We start from the raw sequence: 21,280 nt of genomic DNA, 5'->3' as shown, positions 1-21,280 counted from the left end.
CTTGGGCTGTAACTGCCCCTCTTTAAGCAATTTGTCCTGAAATGGCACTCTCAGTTGGGTCCCACCAAGGGCAGCATCATTACACAGGGCTCTCGGCAGCACTGCCAGAACCCAGCAGGAGGCGCCAGGCCAGCCCCAAGCAGAGGGGCTCACCGTATTGGGTGATGAAGGCAATGCAGCTGTCCACGAGGATGGGGATATCACTCCTACTGAGCTGCTGGTCACGCAGGGCGTTGCCCCGTCCCCCCGCCGAGGCCTGGATGTCCGCGCACCACGCTGCGAAGTCCATCCGCGTCACCCCCTGCAGGTAAAAGGTCCTGAGGACAGGGCAGAGAGCAGGCGGTGAAACCCAGCTGGGGACACAGTGCAGGGCCTGACTCCCACTGCACCTCCACCCCAGCTCCATTTTGACCCCTGGCACACCCCACTGGTGCAGACACAGGGGAGCTGGCTGGCTCCTCCCGCCAGACACAGGCCTGTCTACAGGCACTTCCCCCGCCCAAGCCCCAGGGGGTAGGGCAGACATGTAGGGGAGATGTGGGGGTGGGGGGGGGTATAGATTGGAGCGTGCCCTCCCAGGCCCAGATCAGCTTACCCCAGTGGGGCTCAGAGCAATGGGGGGAATTAGACAAAAGGAAAATCTAGGGTGAGCCTCAGGTTGCCCACCGTGGTGAGGGGCCCACTGCGAGACTGTTCAGCCTGCACTGGTCCAGCAAACACAGCTCTATTCCCGCCCCGGGGCAAGGATTAGATCCCCCCCCCCCCCCATGCAGGCTCAGGCAGGCTCCTCTCCCTCAGGTGTGCCCAGACTCCGCTTCCTGGGAGTCCACTGACCAGGCTGTCTGTGTGTTTATTCCCCCAGAGACTTAGTCTGCTCCAGACCCTGGGCCAGTAACGCCTCCTTGCAGGCAGGAGGCGCTGCCCATCTGCCCAGGGCATCCCGCGAGAGGGTGGCTGGGGTTCAGCCTTTGCCATGTCCCGGCAGAGCTCACCTCCCCATCTCCACCAGGATCAGCACTTCCTTCTTCTCAGGAGTCTCAGTGAGGGGGACCACGCCTGCACAGGAGCAAATGGAGACTTCAGACACAAATCCCACCTAGGGGCCAGGGAGAGACCTCGCGCAGTGCTGGGCTTCCACTGAGCCCCTCAGGGTCAGCTAGAAGGATCCCCGATGCTTTACATACTGTATACATGCAATCACTGACCCAGCACCAGAATGCAGCCCCTCAGGAGTGGGGCATGGCTGGTGGTGAACAGCACTCAGCCACACAGCACAGGGCTCACTCACCCAGCACCGCAATGCAGCCCCACTGGGGTGGGGCACAGCTGCTGTTTCCCACAGTTGCAACAGGCGTAGGCTGTACTCACTGAGCTCCTGCAGCCTCCGGAGGTTGATGCTGTCCTCGGCTGCGCCCTCCTCCCCTGGGCACAAGAACAGGTGAGCTTTCTGCAGGATGAAGAAGCCCTGCAGCCATTGCTCAGGACTCAGCATGGATCTGTAGCACAACCGGCCCACTCTCTGGAACTCGTAGCCCAGCAGGCAGTGACAGCTAAGCGGTGTGAACCACTGCATGGAATTGAGAGACTGGTCAGATCCAGGCTGAGTGCAGGGTGAGGGCATCGCAGAGGGCTGTGCTCCAGTTTGGGTGGCTGGGGGGTGGCAGGAACAAGCTGAAGGACTATGCCCTGCATTGGGGATGGAACCAGGGCAGAGCATGATACCCTGCGTGTGTGTGTGAAGGGGGGCAGTGCCACGGTGGGGGGCTATGCCCATGTGGCTGGTAGGAGGGATGCTGATTGGATCCTGGACGCCCCAGCCAGCAGCATGCCAGTGTGGGGGCGGATCTGTCATGCCAGGGAGACAAGGCAAGTTAGTGCTGGAGCTCTCAGCAGCAGTTTCTCAGCCCAACTCATGGCTGGTGCTGCTAGGCACGGTGCCGCACTGGGCCTGTGCCCTGGGTGACCATGTCACACACCTTGCCAATGGCGCTGGCCCAGGCCAGCAGGGTGTCCAGCCCGTCAGTTCCCAGCTGCTGCACTTTGTCACCACTCAGGAAAAGCTCCAAGGTGAAGCGGAACCTGTAGATGAACGCAAAGGCATTGGAGGGCAGGGCTCCCCTAGCAGCCCAGTGCCCTGCCCCCCACAGCCCTTGCACTCTGGTCCAGCAGTGAAAATGACCCTCCCCGAGGCCTGAGGCTGGGCCGTACTGAGCACTGCTGCATGGAGGCCAAGGCCCTGAGGACTGGCCCTGCTCATGGGGCTGGCTAGGCCCAGAGTGCAAGGCCAGCAGGTGGCTGGAGGGCAGCTGGCCCTTCCAAATGGTCCAGCTCTAGCTGCCTCCCCACACACAGGACCCAGAGTGCGACTCCCCCAGGCAGCAGGAGCAGGGGGCCCAGGGTCACTAGGTAACCTTCACTGGGACATCTGCAGCACCAAGCAGGAGACCCCAGTGGTGAAGATTTGGCCCCAGTGGGGCGAACTCAGAGGGCCTGGTTACGGATAGCCTCATGAGGCAGAGAGCTGGCAGTGGGGACTCAGCAGGCCCAGCCCCTGCAGCGTAAGGGCATAGTGCCCCTTCACTGCTAATCCCCCTGCCTCCCCAGTGCATGTCCCTGGAACTGCTCAGTCAGACCCCAAGGTGGCTGCCTGCCTCTCCCTGTAGGGCAGTGCCATGGTCAACCTCCTGCCCACACCCAGTGCCTGGGGGTCTCGCTGCCTCTGATACACTCACCACATGGGGGTCCTGGTGAGGGCCTGGGCCCTGGGGGATTTCAGGGAGTAACCTGCCTGTGCTCCGGCCAGGATGCCGATTGAGGTGGAAGAAGGTGGATGTGCCCCGGGGTGTGGACAGGGAAGGGGCATGTCCCCTCGGGGCAGGATACCTGTCCGGAGGCCCAGGACTGGCCAGTCCATCTGCTCTGCTCACGCCTAGCGAGACCATGTCAGCCAGCTCAACCTTCCCCACTGACTCAGCACACTTGTCAGTCTCGTAGAAGAGGAGAGACTTCTCCAGGGAGCACCAGACACGGTGCACTTCTGCAGGGAACACACTGTCAGCAAGGGCAGGTCCCTGCCACACCGAGCAGCCTCTCTCCATCCTAGCCACCATGGGGCCTGGCCCATACCTACCATCTCTGCTCTTCCTGGTGCTGGGGAGCTTGGAGAGGGCTGGTACCTTGTAGAGGTAGCCACTGTGCACCACAGGCTGGGTGATCTCATTGTAGACCCCTTCCAAACTCAGCTCCTGTGTGCTGGGGCTCCCTGCCAAACACAATAACCTAAGAACGGCCATACTGGATGTGACGTTATTGACACGAACTGTGACCATATAGATCACTGTTGCAACCAGGTTCCTATAGTGGCACTAGATCTTGTACAGAGGAGGTCAAGTGGGGGTGTCTATGGAAAGGATGTAGTTTGCTGGTTATGATTATGCTGTCTGTATGTGCGTATCATTTTTGTACTTGAAGTTATGAATATTAGCTATGTACTTGTATCTCAATGTGTTTGATTCTAAGTAGCCTCAAGTGAAGCATTTGTTCAGCTTCTTGAGAAGGGACTATTCTCAATAAATGCCCAATCAAGAAATACTTAACTGACAGTGAACTTTGAGAGATGCCAATCCACATCTGAACTTTCCTGGGAACATTCAAACTAACATGTAAACAATGGTGTAAACTGAATCATTCATGGACATGTGACTTGCCCAGGTGGCTACAAACTCCATCTTGTTGCTGTGATTTTGCACAGAAGAACAAAGGGGTTTCCACCCACAAGGAGAGAATATGAAAGGCCCTGGAAGCCTCTCCATTTTGTCTTCAGCTGGCTTAAGAGTTGGCCTCTCCACCCCGAAGAGATGCCTGAAAGAAACTGGAGCAAAGGACAGTAACTCTGAGGGTGTGAGTGATTGCTGGACCCAGACTAGGAAGGAGTCTAGTCTGTGAAAAAAGCTTACTGGAACATCTCTAAGGGTGAGATTTACCTGTATGCAGTTTCTTATGTATTAGGCTCAGACCTGCTTGTTTTGCTTCATTTTGCTTGGTAACTTACTTTGTTCTGTCTGTTATTACTTGGAACCACTTAAATTCTACTTTTTATACTTAATAAAATCACTTTTGCTGCTTATTATTGAACCGAGAGTTAGTGACTAATACCTGGGGGAGCAAACAGCTGTGCATATCTCTCTATCGGTGTTATAGAGGGTGGACAATTTATGAGTTTACCCTGTATAAGCTTTATACAGAGTAAAATGGATTCATTTGGAGTTTAGGCTCCCAGAAAGACTAAATACTGGGTGCTAGGAAAGTCTCTGTTAGCTAAGAAACCCCTGAACTGAGTGGATCTCAGTTTCAGTGAACCGCAGGGTGGCATGGCCCAACCTCTTGGTCTGTGCTGTAATTGAGTGGAGTGTCTTACTCAGCAACACAAGAGTGGACGGTAGCCTTCTCTGGCAGGGGAGTTTGTTCTCAGTGGTACTCCAGCACATCTAGTGACAGTCTTAAGGAGATTTCTGTGACTGAACCTGTCACACTGGGTCAGAGCAGTGGTTCATCTAGCCCAGTGTCCTGTCTTCTGACAGTGGTCAATGCTAGGTGCTTCAGAGGGAATGAACAGAACAGCGCAATTATCGAGTGATCCATTCCCTGTTGTCCTCTCCCAGCTTCTGTCAGTAAGAGGCTAGGGACATGCAGAGCTTGGGATTGCATCAGTGACCATCTTGGCTGATAGCCATTAATGGACCTATCCTCCAGGAATTTATATAGTTCTGTTTTGAACCCTGTTACATGTTGGCCTTCACAACATTCCCTGGCAATGAGTTCCACGGGTTGACTGTGAGTTGTTGAAGAAGCACATCCTTGTGTTTTTTTTTTTACCTGCTGCCTATTAATTTCATTAGGTACCCCTGGTTTTTATGTTATGTGAAGTGGACAATGGCACTTCCCTAGCCACTTTTTCCACACCATTCTTGATTTTATTGACCTTTATCATATCCTCCCTTAGTCATCTCTTTTCTGAGATGAACAATCCCAGTCTTTTTAATCTCTCCTATGAAGCTGTTCCATACCCCTAAAACATTTTTGTTGCCTTTTGAATTTTTTCCAGTTCTAATATATCTTTTTGACATGGGTGACCAGAATTGCATGCAGTATTCAAGGTGTGGGCATACCATGGGTTTTACTCCTGAGGGCATTCTGCACAAAAACATTAAAAATTATGCACACAATATTTTAAAATTCTGCAAATGTTATTTGTCAATAAATGTGGAGGCTCCAGCATGGCACTGGGGAGCACAGGCCACTGGCTGCACAGAGGTGGGAGATCACTGTGCAGCTCCCCCTCAGGACATGGACTCAGTGGTGAGGCTGCACCCAACCCTGACACAGCACAAAGACTGGGCCTGCCCCAGACACATTCCAGGGCCCTGCCCCTCGGTGCCAGGTGCACCAGATGTGGGCAGGCAGGCTCAGCAAAGCAGGATCCAAGTGTGGAGGGGCTTAGTGTGGGGGGATCCAGGTGTAGGTTGAGAGGGCTCTGTGTGGGGCAATCTGGGTGCAGGTGTCTCAGTGGGGATCTGGGTGTGGGGGGATCTGGATGCACAGGAGCTTATTGGGGGTGGTTCTGGATGCAACAGTAATGGGACTCCGCAGGGGGGTCTAGGTGAAGGTGGTTAAGGCTCAGCAAGGGGGGTCTGGGTGTGGGGGGCTCAGTGGGGGATTCCAGATACTGTGTGAGTGGGGCTTAGTGGGGTGGGGATCCATGTGCAGCAGGTTGGGGTTTGGTAGGCTGAGGATTTGGGTGCAGGTGGCTTGTCAGGGTGGTCCAGGTGCAGTGAGAATGGGCTCATCAGAGGGGGTTCTGTGTATGAGGGGGTCTAGATGCACAGGGATTGGGCAGATGGGGGAGCAGCTCCCAGTACAGCGATACCTCCCCCTGCAGCTCAGGAGTGATGGACACAGGAAGCACGCCGCAGGGGGAGGGGGAGTTTGCAGAGCTTCCCACAGCCAGGAGAGAAATCTGGGGGTGGGTCTGACACAGTCCCAAATGCCGTGCGGGGGAAGAGGAAGTGCCATCCTCTCCAGCCTAGCCAGGACAGGATAGGAGCCATCAGTTGGGTCTTCTTCAGTCCAGCCCACTGCCCCCCAGTGATTTACCTCTGCTGGCTCCCCTGGGCACCCGAAATGTACTGCTGGTGAGGGTCGTATGACCGCTCTTGTGACTTCCCTGTCAGAAAGTCATTTTTCTGCAGGGAAGCAAAGAAATACGTGGGGCACATAAACTTTGCACAGTGGAGCAGAATTCCCCCAGGAGTAGCATTTATATAGTGGTATTATGATATTTACTGCCGTATCTTCTATCCCTTTCCTAATGGTTCCTAACATTTTGTTAGCTTTTTGATTACTGCTGCACAATGAGCAGAAATTTTCAGTGAACTATCCACAATGATTCCAAGATCTCTTTCCTGATGGATAAAAGCTAATTTAGATCCCATCATTTTGATATGTATAGTTGGGATGATGTTTTTCAGTGTGCATTACTTTGCAGTTATCAACATTAAATTTCATTTGCCATTTTGTTGCCCAGTCACCCAGTTTTGTGACATCCCTTTGTAACTCTTTGCAGTCTGCTTTGGACTTAACTATCTTAAGCAGTTTTGCATTGTCTTCAAATTTTGCCACCTCACTGTTTGTCCCTTTTCCCAGAACATTTATACTGAGCAGCACTGGTCACAGTGTAGATCCCTGAGAAACACCATTATTTACCTCTCTACATTCTGAAAACTGACCTTTTATACCTACCCTTTGTTTCCTGTCTTTTAACCAGTTACTGATCCATGAGAGCACCTTCCCTCTTATCCCATGACTGCTTACTTTGCTTAAGAGCCTTTGGGGAGGGACCTTGTCAAAGGCTTCCTGAAAGTCCAAGTACACTATATACATTGGATCCCCTTTGTCCACATGCTTGCTCATGCCCTCAAAGAATTTCAGTAGATTGGTGAAGCATGATTTACCTTTACAAAAGATGTGTTGACCCTTCCCCAACACACTGCAGGGGGTAGCAGAGCAAAACCTGTGGGTGCTCTGACCCCATGGAAACATTGTCACCTCGTGGGAGTTGCGTGGTGACCCTGGGCAGGTCAATGGAACAGAGTGTGGGGAAAGGGGGGGGGTTCCAAAAGCGGTGGGTTGTATGTGAGGGTGGGAGATTCCATGTGGGGCAGTGGGATTCCGGGGGAGGTGGAGTTCTGTGTTGGCAGGGTGTTTCTGGGGATGGTGGGTTGCCTGCGGAGCAGAGAGTCCCCTCCTAGTGCAGGACACAGGGGGCTCACAGGCATCTCTCTCAGTCTGCCATGGCTCAAAGGTGGGCGCAATGTGGAATAATGACAAAGCTGGCCCCTGCGGAATCTGGAGAACTGTAGGATCGGCCCCTTGGGATGGCTGGCTCTAGGTGGAGCCTCAGCCTCATGGCTCTCTTCTGATGCCCCGATGTTCCACGGGAAAATGGGTGGCACAAATTTGCCAATGCAGAGGGCAGCAGGACCAGAATGGGCAAGGGCAGGGGTGGGGGCACTGACAGATAAGCCACCCCCCACCACCACTATGGGGCAGGGGGCTCTGGGATCTCCAGTTACCTGGATGGTTCCCATGCCAGCTGTTCTCAGGTGTCTGCCAGAGCTCGGTTCCCTGCGACCTGTCGCAGCCCCCTGTGTCAGCTGCCATCCCGGCTTCAGTGGCAGAGAAGAACTGCAAGATTGTCTTCAGCAGGCCGGGCCCTGCCACAGCAGCACAGAGCGCCTAGGGCAAGAGACACAATCAGGGGACCAGGGCTCCCTAGCCACTGCATGCCCCCTGCTCCATGGACACCTGGCTGCCGGCTGTGGGGAAGGAAGGGGAGCCATGCATGCATGTGTGCCCACACAAAAGGTCGGACCTATCCTGCCCATCCCCATGGCCTCTGAGCTCTTCCCACAAGTGCAGGAAGGGGTGTTAATCAGTGAAGGAGTTCACTGCGCTCTCCAGAGTGTGTGCCAAGCCCAGCCTGCCAGTTACCTGCAGCACGTCATCCTGGGAGGTGTAGTTGGGGTGCGGGCGGCGGTACCGCCCATCGCGGTATTTGCGAGTGATGAAGACCTGTCTCTGCTCTGCACTGGAGTCTGGGTAGAGGGCCTCAGAGGGTGGGAGGCGCGCGGCCCAGAATCGGTTTGCTCGCTCGTTCCCCAGCACGATGAACAGCTGAATGAAAGCGCAGAGTCACTGAGGGAGGGGGTGAGACAGCACGGGGGGGATCTTGTGGATCGTCGAGGGGGAACATCGCATGCCCCTGGAGGGGGCTGGGTGTCAGAGATGGACTGGGGATGCCCTGGGGGAATGCTGTGGGTCCTCTCCCCCGTGCCAGGGCATCCCCAGGAAGATCAGCACACACACACTCCTGCCAGACCCAGACCGTGACACACATTTCTGTAATGTCAGCTCCGCCTTGTGGGTGCTGGCCATGGCAGCGCATGCGTGGGAACAAGCTGGGCAGTCTCTGTACCTGGACAATCTCATTGCTCCAGACACTGGTGTCAAGTTTCAGGCTCTGCACCTTGGACACGCTGGAGCCCAGGCTCCGGTGCTGACCTGTCAGGAGCAGCAGAGAGACTGTGAGCAGCCTGGCTGCATAGCAACTGCACAATCGCTATGTCACCAACCCGGCCAGCCAATCCACCCACCTGCTCACACCTTCTGACCCCACCACACAGCCCCACACTGCCCCGCCTGCCCCATATACTGACTCGGCCGCCTACCTGCCATCCCACTGACCCACCTGGCCCATGTACTGACCCACCCACTCGCCATCCCACTGACCCACCTGGCCCATATTCTTACCCACCCACCCACCATCCCACCAACCCACCTGGCCCATATACTGACCCACCCACCCACCATCCTACCAACTCGCAGCGCCTGGCCCAATACACATCATTGGACTCCGGGGGTACTACTGATTTAAATGTACTTCCTTCTCAGGGCCCTGCCGAATCGCAGCCATCCCGAGCCACCCTTCCGAGCTGGTAGATGGTCTAAACACTAGCAAGGATCGGGATTGCAGTTGCCCTAACTCGATGAATGGTGGCCAATATTTTTCAGACTCTGGCCCGAACACACTAACAACTGGAAAAGGTCTTTTTTGCCGTAATCAGCAGGCAGGACTAACTGTTAAGCCAATGTCAAAATAGGCCAAACAGGAACTTACTGGAACACGAGGTGGTTCGACGGAAACCAATAATACCCTTAACAGTCAAAGGTGGAGCTTAACTCCAAAAGTGGCCTGCCCAAAGTCAAAGAACCAGTCCAATCGCTTCTTAGGATTGGCCGGGTACTACAGGCGATTTGTACCAACACTACAGCCAAAATCGCTGCAAACACTGACCGACCCTGACCAAGAAGCCCCAGTCCAACAAGTAAAGTGGACTGAGGATGTCAGGAAGCCTTATACACCAACTAAAGGCGACGCTCACGTCTGACCCTGTGCTAGGGCACGGGCTTTGACAATACCATCTAGTCCAATAGCAGCCGGCATGCATCTTAAGGTGGTATAGGAGCAGTTCTATGGCAGGAGAGGACCGATCACAACTTCCTCCTGTCTGTGTTTCTCAGCAAGAAACATCCTCGAGGGAGCCACTGGTGCCCAAGCTTCAGTGAGAAGGAAGCTAATGCATATTAGTGTACAGCCTTTGGAAAAGGCTACATCCATATTTTGGGTGAACGGCGGTTCCAGCTACAACTGACCATACCGGCGGCTAAATAGTGCTTCCACAGCCCAAAGGGAACAACAAGAAACTTCTCCCGTTGGAGTCTAGCTGCCTCTCCGTTTAAACAGCTTTAGAGAGGATCCATTTTGACCCACACCCCGACACCCACCGAGCCATGTGCCCATATACTGGGTATTAATGCCGAGCAATGCTCTGCCTATAATAATTGAAACCTGGAACCATACCTACGGAAAGGATAAATGGACACAATTAGATACAGGAATGGCAATATACAAAAACCGTAGGAGAACACTTCAACCTCCCTGGCCCACCACCGATAGCAGACCTTAAGAGGCCAGTCCTGCAGCAAAAAAAGCTTCAAGGACCAGACTTCAAGAGAACTGCTGACTTTCAGTTCATCTGCAAATTTGACACCAGTCAGCTCTGGACTAAACAAAGACTGTGAATGTTTGCCTGCCAACTACAAAACCAGTTTCTCCTCCCTTGGTTTTCAAACACCTCTACTGCTAGAAACAGGGCCTCATCCTCACACTGATTGAACAAATAACCTCATGTAATCTCTAGCCTGCTTCGCTAGCCATCATATAATACCTACTCCCTGGAAACTTTCCACTACCTGCGTCTGACGAAGTAGGGATTCACCCACGAAAGCTTACGCTCCAAAACGTTGTTAAAGTCTATAAGTGCCACAAGATTCTCTGCTGCTATCCATATCATCCCATCGCCTTCCATAAACTTTCAAGCCTTAGTCTTAAGCCAATATGTTTTTGCCCACTCACTCACCTAATTGACAGGCTTTTCCAGAAGTCACTCCTCTAATGTTAGAAACCTTCGTGCTAGATTTCATGTCTAAACTTCCTAATGTCCAGTTTGTATCCATTTGTTCTTGTGTTACATAGTACTAAGCTAAATATTCACCTCTCCCCCTAATTTAATCCCCGTGATATATTTATAAAGACAGCATAACTCCCTCATCCTTCTTTGGTTTAGTCTAACAAGCAAGCTCTTTGAGTCTCTTTTTCCATAAGGTGCATGACGTTTTCCCATTCTCGATCATCCTAGTAGCCCATCTTCTGAACCTGTGTCCAGTTTGAAATTCCATCATTCTTAAACATGGGAGACTAGAACTGCACAAGTATTCCAGAGTGAGGTCTGCACCAGTGCTTTATTAGGTACTAACACCTGCCTTTATTTTGTGCTGGAATACCTCGCCTGATCATCCCTAAACTGCATTTGCTATTTTTTAACGGCCATATCGCATTGCCGGTCATAGTCATCCTGTATCAACCAAACTTCCACAGATACCTTCTCTCCCCTGTAGCTAACACCTCACCACTGCATATCACAACAATTGGTACCAGAATATATTACTAAATCTTAATTAATTAATCCCTAAGTGACATGACTTCGCACTCTTTACATATCTCAAATTTACACATGCACTATTCTCTATTACTACCCATTAACAAGTCATCCAACCAAACTTCCGTACCAGATATTCGGTCCTTATTCCACGTTGAGGCAATACACACTAGCTTGGAGTTAACTTCTCACTTTATTAGCACATTCGCCGCTCTTTGTGCCAGAAACGGGTTTTTCAGTCGTCATAAAAAGGGTTAAATAAAATTGGCCAAAACTGATCCTTGAGGACTCCACTAAGTAACCTCCTTCCAAGCCTGAACAGTTCACCCCTACAATACGACCCGTTGGAGTTCCCTTTAACCAGTTCTTACCACCTTATAATTTTCATATTCATCCCATACTTTTCAAATTTAACTAAGAATTCCCATGTGGAACCGTCAATGCCTACTGAAATGAGTAAATTAGATCTACTGCATTCTTTGTTAATATCTGTCACCTTCTCGAAGAAGAGATCAGGTTGTTTGGGCAACGATCTATGCCTTTAGTAAAAACTGTGTAGATTTGTCCCAATAACTGCCTCAATTCCTAACATACTTACTCCTTCAAAATTTTCCAACCTACATACTACAAGAAGTCCAACTAACAGCCTATAGTTACTCGGATCACCTTTTTTTTTTTCCTTCTGAAGATTGGAACATGTTGCAATTTCCATCGTACGGTACAATCCTGAGTTACCGATTCATCTAAAAAATTCTTGCCTAGATGGGCTATGCAATTTCATGCACCAGTTCTTTAATATTCTTGGATGAAGCTTGTCTGGCTCGTTTTTGTCCATTAACGGTCAATTTGGCTTACTACCTCAGATGTGGTGATACTACCTCCATATCCTCTATTCCGTTTTTGTCATTCTTCCATCATCCTAAGCTCCTCATAGTGTTGTTAAAGACTGAGGCAAAGTACTTAATTTAGATATTGGGCCATAGCTAGGTTATCCTTAACCTCCATTCCATCCTTCAGTGTTTTAGCAATCCAATCTTCTTCTTTCTTGTTTCTTCTATTTTTATGGCACTATAGAACCTTTACTATGGTTTAATTCCCTTTGCAAGGTCCAACTCTACGTGGCTTTTAGCCTCCACTTTATCACCTACGTATTCAGATCTCTACTTAAGGTAGCTCGCCTTAGCTAAATCCACCTTTCTGTTCTTCCACATCCCTGTAGGCTTTCTGCTTTTTCTCTAATCACATCTGCTAAGATCTCTCTGCTCATCCAGCTTGAAACAACTCCCTGCCGTAATGGTTTTGCCCCTTTCTTGGATGTAGGCTTCTGATAGTTTCTGCACCTGCGACTAAAGTAATTCCAGCTCTCCGCAATTAGATCCACAACTCATCCAGTACCATCACTCCCCCTAACTATTTCCTTAATTTCATTAAGTTAGCACTTGAAATCTAAGACAATCATAGTCCGACCAAAACCTATTTTTTGTTTTATCCTTCATCTTATATTGAAACTGCGCATATACTTCATCGATCACTCGAACCACCAAGCGTTGTCCCTCACACTCGAGTTTTCTGAGGTCCTCAAACTGCTCCACGCAAAACAAATTAAAATGGCAATCCTTCTTGATTTCGTCATTCTTTCAACTAACTTGGTGAAGAAAACCATTTGCTGCCTACACTAACATCCACAGATAAATACTCGAACCCCTACTACATGCTTGCTAGCGACCTGTCCTAACAGACAGTCTATATCTGGATAAGATGTCCATGTCAACACATTTCCCATAGTGTTGCCCTCAGATCTGTTTCATCACTGCTGGCTTGACTCCTGCTGGCTGAAAGTTCATTGTTTTCTCCCTGCCGTCTTGCTAAAGCGGAGTTGGGCTTTGACTGGTTTTTCTTGTGCACCGGTCGAATTACAAAATCTAAGAATTTGCCGTCATTCTAATAAGGTCATTTTTAATACCTGAAACTTCTCACAATCCGACCAGGCAATTTTCACATTTTATGGCTGTTGGAAGAGCACTATATTATTACCCACTTTTCCCTGCTGAAGTCTTTCGCGATGAAGCCGGTATTTTCTGCCTCTACTTAACTGGGTTGACAAAGTCTTCCGCTGATTGTTCCTCATTGGTCAAAGCTGGAAGTCTTCTGCTGTTCAGACCTGAATCTGGTCTGTGATTGTTTTTTTTTGGGAGAAAAAAGGGTCACCTCGACATCTGAATCCCAGGTGGACTCCCTCAGCTGGCTGCTTATATTTGCAGGAGGTTTTGACTGAATTGTTCTATGGAGGGAAGCCTGTTGTTTGCTGCAATAGCTGTGCATCCCTTCTGTGCATAGAACTCATGATATAAACCGGAATATGCGCTCTGAAAGAACGTTTGAGAGATGAAAGTGTTCCTTTTGCAGCATGACATGGAACGAAAGCAGCTCTAGTATATATGTGTCAAGGTAGAGCATTATGCTGCCTCTAATCTCACCCCTGATACAAGGCTGGAGGATGCTTGTCCTAGGGTCTCTAATGACCACAGGCTTGGAGGATGTTATACAATGTCAGTACTCACTAAAGTTCACTGCATGCATCGTTACACCAATCATTTTCACACCAATTATACATGAGAATGATACCAGACAGTCGCTCCCCTTTTGTTGTTCTTCAGACACAAGCTTTATTCAAGAGATAGTTTTGTCACTGCAAGGGGTGTGAATACAGCCCCCGACAGCCTTACGCCACCCTCAGCTCAGGGTGGACAGCACTGTGTCTTCTCCCACCAACATAGTACCAACCACTCCACGGCTGTGTCATTAAATCTACAGGAAGCTCTTAATCCATTAGCTCTGATAAGCAGGGGTCTGCAACTACAGTAGTGATAGAGCAGGTGCACGCTGAGCACTATAGATGAACATGTAGCTAGGATAGACTCCATGTCAAGTGAGTTATCATAGAGACACAGCGTTCACCTTTTCCCTACTCCGTTGATTCTTTTTTTTTGTTTTTTTTGCAGCATTTCAACATTTGTGCACCCGGTTTCATGCCAGAGTGAGGATACATGTAGTGAATGTCTATGCGGTAACTACTTAGTCCTATGACAACTGTGTAAATATGCGGATTAAAGCAAAGCACCCGATATGAAATCAGCCGTAAAGAATGGCGTTACAGGTGATGATGGCTAAGGCTGAACTGGGGACAAAAGCTGATGAGCTTGGAGTACTCACACTTTTTAGAAATACCTGATGCTATCACCACACACGTGCAAACTTTCAGATTGACTGGATGTTAACTCATATTTTGAGTGAAACTTAGTGTGACGAATACTTTAACACGGTTTAATGTTCCATCTTAAGCAATGTGTTCTTCGATTTTATGTTTTGTGTATATATTGTAATTTTATAACTTTTAAGAAAATACTTATGATCATGAACTCTCGTGGAACATAAAGTGTTTTCTTGTCCTCTCTCCGTTTAACCCCACCCCTCTCCCGCCCCACCCAACTAGAACCAATCATAGAGCTGCTGTAACCAATCAATGTGCTTACCGAGGCCTGACCCAGTAGAATGCCTCATACATGCTGACCCAGATTGGGCCTATACATGACTTAGGTAGCTTAATCGAACTACATGTCCGTTTGTGAATTGCTCTGGGTCTTAGGAGGGAGATGGCACCCGACCCACAGAGAGGCAGCCTTGTGTATGTCCAGAATCAGAAGACTAGGTGCCTAGGGACTTCATGGAAGAAATTTAGGCACGTGTGAGTTAGGCAACCTGAGGGTTAGTGATGAGCAGGAAAGGTTGTGCATTGCAAGTGGTACCAAAACAGGACTAGGCACCAAAGTTTCTTATTGAGGTGCCTAATCCTTTTGCGGCATTCAGGTTTAAGTGCTATGATTTCTACACTTAAAAACATTATAGCATACCACTGCGCTATCTGTAGTGCTCCGGCAGAGACACTACCCTACATTGATGGAAGAATTCTCCATTGCGTAGGTAAACCCGCCTCCCGAGAGATGGACTTGGCTGATGGAGTGAATTCTTTATCGACCACCCACCATCCCACCAACCCGCCTGCCCATATACTGAATCACTCACCTGCCATCTCACTGACCAGCCTGGCCCATAAATGGACTCACCCACCTGTCATCCCCCTGACCTGCCTGGCCCATATACTGACCCACCCCCCGACATCCCACCGAGCCATGTGGCCCATATACTGACCCACCCGCCCACCATCCCACCAACTCACCTGCCTCATATACTGACCCAACCACCCGACAAACCATCCATCTGCCTGGCCCATATACTGACCCACCCACCCACCATCCCACTGACCCACCTGGCCCATATACTGACCCAGCAACCCACCATCCCACCAACCCACCTGGCCCATATACTGACCCACCCACCCACCATCCTACCAACTCGCCTGGCCCATATACTGACAATCCCCCGCCATCTCACTGACCCGCCTGGTCCATATACTGACCACCCCTCGCCATCCCACCCACCCACCTGCCCATATAGTGAACCACTCACCTGCCATCCCACTGACCTTCCTGGCCCATGAACAGACCCACCCACTCACTGGGTTCACATACTGACCCACCGATCCACCACTATACCACTGACCCGCCTGACCCATATACTGACCCACCTGCCCACCATCCCAGTGGCCTGCCTGGCCAATATACTGACCTGCTGAGCCACCATTCCTCTGATTCACCTGGCCCATGTGCTGACTCATCCACCTGCCATCCTACATGTTTGCCTGGCTCATATACTGACCCACCTACTCACCATCCCACTGACCCGTCTGACCCATATACTGACCCACCCTCCCGCCATCCCACCCCAATTGGCCAATATACCTGCCCACCCAACCACTGACTCATCCACCTGCCATCCCACCTGGTTGATATACTCACCCATTGACCTACGCAACTGATATATGTGCCTGCCTAAACACAAACTCACCCGGCTGATATATTCCCTCACCCACCTGACAACCCGCCTGGCTGATATACCAAACACCTGCCTCATATACCCACCCACCAGCCCGATACACCCAACCACCAACCTGCGCAGCCGATATACCAATCTGCCTCTACATTGACACACCCAAGCAGATATACTGCCCTGCCCAGCCAGTATACCCACTCACCAACCCGCCCGGCCAATATACCCACCCTCCCAAACTATCTACTGCCTCACCCAGCCCCCACTCCCATGGATCCGTCAAGCACTCTTACCCACCCCTCCCCTGCCAGCAGGGAAGAGAGGGAGGAAATGCACTGGCCTGCACACTGCTTGCAGATCACCACGCACAGGTTGATGGATGCCCAGTCGGGGCTCAGGGCTCTGCAGTCAGCACAAAACTTGTTGGCTTTGTTGGACCAGATTTTCTCAGCCACCTCGTAGTCATACAGCATCTCTGCAATGGCATCCTGCAGCGCCTTCATCCACTCCCGCTTTTCCCGCTCCGACTCGGCCACAAAGCTGGGCAAAGGCACAGCCAGGAAACTCAGAGTGTCCTGGGCTCATCCTTGGGCACCCGAGTTACACAAAGTCCCGCTGCAGCACCCAGGTATGCTGGGGCACCCAAAATGCTACCCAGCCTCCAGCCAAACCCCGACTGGCGTCCCCCAGAGCAGTTACCTGAAGATCTTGAGCGGGCTGATGAGCTCGAAGCTGCGGTTCTTGGCCTCCCGGATGGTGGCGCCGTGGAGCTCAATCAGGCAGATGGCAATGCCCATTTTAAAGAACTACGAATGGAGACGGATGCAGTGAGAGGCTGCAGCCTTAGTTCTGCAGTGCCATGGCCCAAGCCCAGGGGGCACAGCACCTCCAACCCTGCAGGACAGCTGCACACACTCCAGGCACCCCCACAGACAGCAATGTCTGCATGGGACATTCTCCCCCTTGGCATGCCAGTGGGCCCGCTTTGCCAGCATGCACTAAGACTCCACACAAGCACATACCCTGTGGGGTGAGGGCACACACCCCTTCACATGCTACCCATGCCAGGAATAATCTGGCTCTGGTGAGGTGGGGACTAAGACTCTGCTCTTACAGCCCAGGCCTGTCTGCTACACTGTCCTCTCTGTCCTGTCCCCAGTCCCTGGCTCCTCACACACGCTGCTGGAGGTGGGCCAGGCCAGGGAGAATGGCCACCCCGTTACGGAGGGGGAGCAACTGGCCCTGAAGCCAGGGGCCAGCATCTCCCCATCCCAGCCCGTGCCCTCTCCTCCACCAGGTCCCACAGGGGAAGAGGCTGGTCCCCAGTCAGAGCAGCCTGGCCCGCGCTGGCATTAGGCACACGTAAAGCCACGGGGACTGCAGGAAACGCCCCCAGACTGTATCTGACCGGGCATCCCCAGCTCCTTGTCCTGTCCACAGGTGTAGGCACACAGGCTCCAGGCGATTGTCTCTGCTCCTGGCCACAGGGGCCTCAGCACCATGTGGGCGCCCCCTTGGGAGTCCCAAACTGGGGCCATTGAGTGCTGGGCCCAGGCTCGCGGGGATGGCCTCAGACTCAGCCTGGTTTCATGCTCCTGGGGGACTCTGGGGCTCCCCATCTGCAGCACGGCCAGGCCCCGCCTTGCTCACCTGCTCGTTCTTGTACAGCCACATGTTGGACAGGCTGAGGGCGGCGAACAGCTTGGACTTGTGGCCCTTGACCTCCAGGGTGCCACACTTCTGGCAGTGAGTGCTGCTGGCCCAGCGGGGCTGGGGGCTGACCAACCGCTGCTCTGCCACCTTCCTCTGCAAGGTGGAGCACCACTCATTCCTCTGAGCTGCAGGACACAGCAGGGGCAGGGTGGAGGTAGGCAATGAGTGTTCACACACAGTCAGGCACCACCGGCTCTGGGCATAGCCAGGACACCACGGACAGAGCCCAGCCAGGAGCTGGCCCTGGACACCCCTCCTACCCTCTAGGCTCAGGAAGCAGAGCAGAGATGAGCAACTGGCCCAGCAGCAGCAGAGGGGCACTTGCTGTGGCAGATCTGGAGAAGCTCTCTGTGGTGGCAGGCTGGGTTGGGGGAGCAGCAAGCGCTGTCACTGGGAAGTAGAAACTCCACGAGGAAGCAGTGACTGAGGGAGGCTGTGAGTGGGGGTGCAGGGAGAGGAATCGTCCGTACAGGGGGCACAGAAATTGGGCTGGAGGAAGCAGCTGTGGCGGGGGGAAGAGTTGTGGATGCAGACACCTAAGGGAGTTTGGGCTGAAGGATCTGCAGTGGGGGAGAGGGTCTGGCTGGGTGAGGGGAAAGTTCTAGCCAGGGGCTGTGGATTAGGGGCTGTCTCTGGCTGGGGGCTGTGGATTGGGGGTGGTTTCTGGAGGGGGGTGTCTCTGGCCGGGGGTCTCTCTCACCTTCATTCTCAGCTCTGAAGAGAAAGATCCTGTGGCTCGTGACGACCTGGAACTTGTTCTCCTTGGTGACACGTGCCATCTCGATGACAGAGAGCGGGATCACACCCTTGGGATACGGCTCCTGGAATGACCCCCTGAGGGTTACACCCCACACTCTGACAGGACCCCATTGCCCCCACTGGCAGTGCACCCCCTTCAAGCAGGGTCCAGGGAGTTTGCTTTGAGCTAACAGTGTTTACATGGCCCTTTTGTTACCTAGAAGCTCTGTGTTCTTGGGGAACCAGGGTGCAGTACCCAGCCTGTCTGACTCACGAAAGACCTTCCCCACCCCCCAGCCTCTGCTTGAACCAAAACCGATCAGAAGACAGACTTACAAAATGCAATGAAAAGGCAGTGGGAGACACACCTGACCCCCTGAGATAAGGGCGACAGGATTAAGGAAACTCCCCTAGCTTCATCTGCATCAAAGATGGGACAAGGAGGCATCTCCATTAGCATACAGAATGGAGAACAGAGATTCCAAGGCAAGAACCGCACAGAACTCTGGGACCAGAAAAGCTGGGAAGCACTGCATCATGGGGGATCTCTGCTCCAGATGCTAATGAATCCACACCTGCACACACCCAGCTCAGTAGTTATCAGACCAATTCTAGTAATAAATCCTTTATTGGTCTCCAAAATAGTGAAGCTGCCTAATTGCATTGTGAGCTCCCTCGAAGGAACAATGCTCACAGCCAGGAATGATCAGCTTCCATTATCTAGCCTGAACAAAACAACTTTGGAATATTCCCTTGAGCCATCAGTGTATACATAAACAAATCTAGTGTTCTCCATTGAACCATTTATGTTTCTCTACAAAAAACCTTACCCATGCTCAAGTAAGTGCTCTGATGCCTGGATACAAAATCTGCTTCAGTTCCACTGGGACTTCATCTTCTCATGACTGATCATGCTGGGGGCTCTGCCCTCAGCTACCACCACCACCACCACCTGGGACCCCCGATCGATTCAAGCTTCAGAGAGTGGTGAGAATCCAGCTCTCTCTGTCTCTAGGTACAGCCTTCTGATCCTGACGTGTGATTAGTTATAGTTTTCTAAACCTGACTTTTATAATCAAGTTTAAGTTAGATTTAATATTATAACTGTTTTATTTGTTTGGCTCCCCTATGGTTATTACCTGGCAATACATAACTTTCATGGTTAAGCTGGTGGCTTCTCTCTCTTTCTTTCTCTCTCTCTCTCTCTTTCCCCCTTTGTGGGTGATTTTTGGCTTCTTCATTTGCTCTGCAGCAACGCTCCTTGTACCTAAACTAAAAGATCCCTGCAGCACCCAAAAATCCTGTGGGGTTTGCGCATCAAGTGGGTTACTACCAGAACAATTGTAACATGAAAGTGGGGATAGGGACGTGCTGAACTTGGGACATATGAGGGTGGCAGCTTGGAAGTGCTGCTCGACCCAGCCTACTGAGTTGAGGGACATAGAAGGGGTCAGCTTGGGAGTGCTGATTAACTTGGTCCTCTTTTGTGTGTGTCCATCTAATTCTGGGGCTGGAAGAACCCAGCCCTGGGGAACCTAGGTCCTGCAGGCTAGCTCCATTGGAGGAACTTGCAGCAGGGCTCCATATGTGAACACAAGTGATACCAGCTATACATTGACAGAAGTACAGAACTCCCCCTCTCCCCCCGAAGAGTAACCGTAATAAATGAGTATACCCCAAAGTAACAGGCAAAGCTGGTGGTACTTTCCTAGCCCAGCCCCCTCCCAGCCCTAATAAGGCAGGGCAGTGGGGTAACTGCATGCCCAGAGAGAGGAGGGCTCTTCTTGAAGATGAGGCCGCGCAAGGCCAGGATCAGAGCCGAATTGCTGGCTTGCAGTCCAGTGCTCAGACCAAGCTGTGTCCCAGTACAGCTCAGTGACTCCTGGCCCAAGTACAGGCCAGAAGCGGCAGAGTTGCCACCCAAGTGTTAAAGAAGGAGAAAGGTCGCGTGGTACAGTGCTCACACCAGGTCTGTTCAGCAGTGCCCGGCGCCGTGTGGAACTGGGCTAAGTGAGCTCTGCTCTAGGAGCAGTTTTACCATCGCTCTGTACTAGAATGACTGATGACATGAGGTGCAGGACACTGGGGAACAGGGCCCACCATGCTACCCAGCTGGGTTCTGCACAGTGGCTCTACTGCCATCCACCTCCTTACCCAAGTTGGGGCCTGGCTTCCACACCAGCGTGGCTAGGGGGAGGTTCTGCATTCTGCTCCAACAGCATCAGGTGAGAGTTCCCAGCACTCCCAGCAGACGAGCCCTGGCAAGCTGCTGGCCAAGTGTGTGTAAGCAGGATCGGAATGAATGCTTCCCTGACAGCTAGGTGGGAGGGGGAAAGAGACCCTTGGTGTGTTTATGTAAATACAGTTTGCTTCCACTTTGCTTAGATTTGGTAGCTATCAGCTGATGGGGCAGTGTTTTGCTCATTGTAATCAACTTGGCTGATGTTGGGTCACAAATTATGTTAGTACTGAATGTGGAGGTAGTGAAATATGGTTACCAACGTTTGTAATTATTGTGGGAATACAGAAAAGAAGGACTGTGCTTAACCTGTCCCAAAGGAGGAAGTCACTTTCAGTGTAAAGAACCTTGATAAAACAATGGCTCAAATGTTTGAGTGATGTAAAAGTTAAAGGATAGACTAGATTTTTCCAGTCAGGAAGCTGTATGTTTTCAACTAGAATCCTCTGTAAGACTGGTTCAGTAGGTTTCTCCTCACTGTTGAAAGAATAAAGCTAAATGGACTGTACTCGGAGCTGATTCTGGT

The 21,280-nt window shown here is 51.6% G+C and overlaps 1 protein-coding gene across 1 annotated transcript in view; it reads right to left on the bottom strand.

Annotated features, from left to right (window-relative positions):
• ARAP3 (ArfGAP with RhoGAP domain, ankyrin repeat and PH domain 3) overlaps positions 1-21,280 on the bottom strand; it is a 59,301-nt gene that overhangs the window by 16,454 nt on the left and 21,567 nt on the right. The window contains exons 8-20 of the mRNA XM_075068304.1: positions 18,478-18,598; positions 17,715-17,902; positions 16,764-16,870; positions 16,405-16,604; positions 8,534-8,619; positions 8,050-8,232; positions 7,632-7,794; positions 3,131-3,262; positions 2,884-3,037; positions 1,977-2,079; positions 1,369-1,567; positions 993-1,056; positions 154-317 (exon numbers count right to left, since the gene is read on the bottom strand). Coding sequence (XP_074924405.1) covers positions 154-317; positions 993-1,056; positions 1,369-1,567; positions 1,977-2,079; positions 2,884-3,037; positions 3,131-3,262; positions 7,632-7,794; positions 8,050-8,232; positions 8,534-8,619; positions 16,405-16,604; positions 16,764-16,870; positions 17,715-17,902; positions 18,478-18,598 — 1,864 coding nt within the window. The remainder of the gene's footprint in view (positions 1-153; positions 318-992; positions 1,057-1,368; positions 1,568-1,976; positions 2,080-2,883; positions 3,038-3,130; positions 3,263-7,631; positions 7,795-8,049; positions 8,233-8,533; positions 8,620-16,404; positions 16,605-16,763; positions 16,871-17,714; positions 17,903-18,477; positions 18,599-21,280) is intronic.

This window comes from Chelonoidis abingdonii, chromosome 7, assembly GCF_003597395.2.
Source record: "Chelonoidis abingdonii isolate Lonesome George chromosome 7, CheloAbing_2.0, whole genome shotgun sequence".
In the NCBI taxonomy this organism is placed as follows: Eukaryota; Metazoa; Chordata; order Testudines; family Testudinidae; genus Chelonoidis; species Chelonoidis abingdonii.
This window is presented reverse-complemented; position numbering and strand designations above follow the sequence as displayed.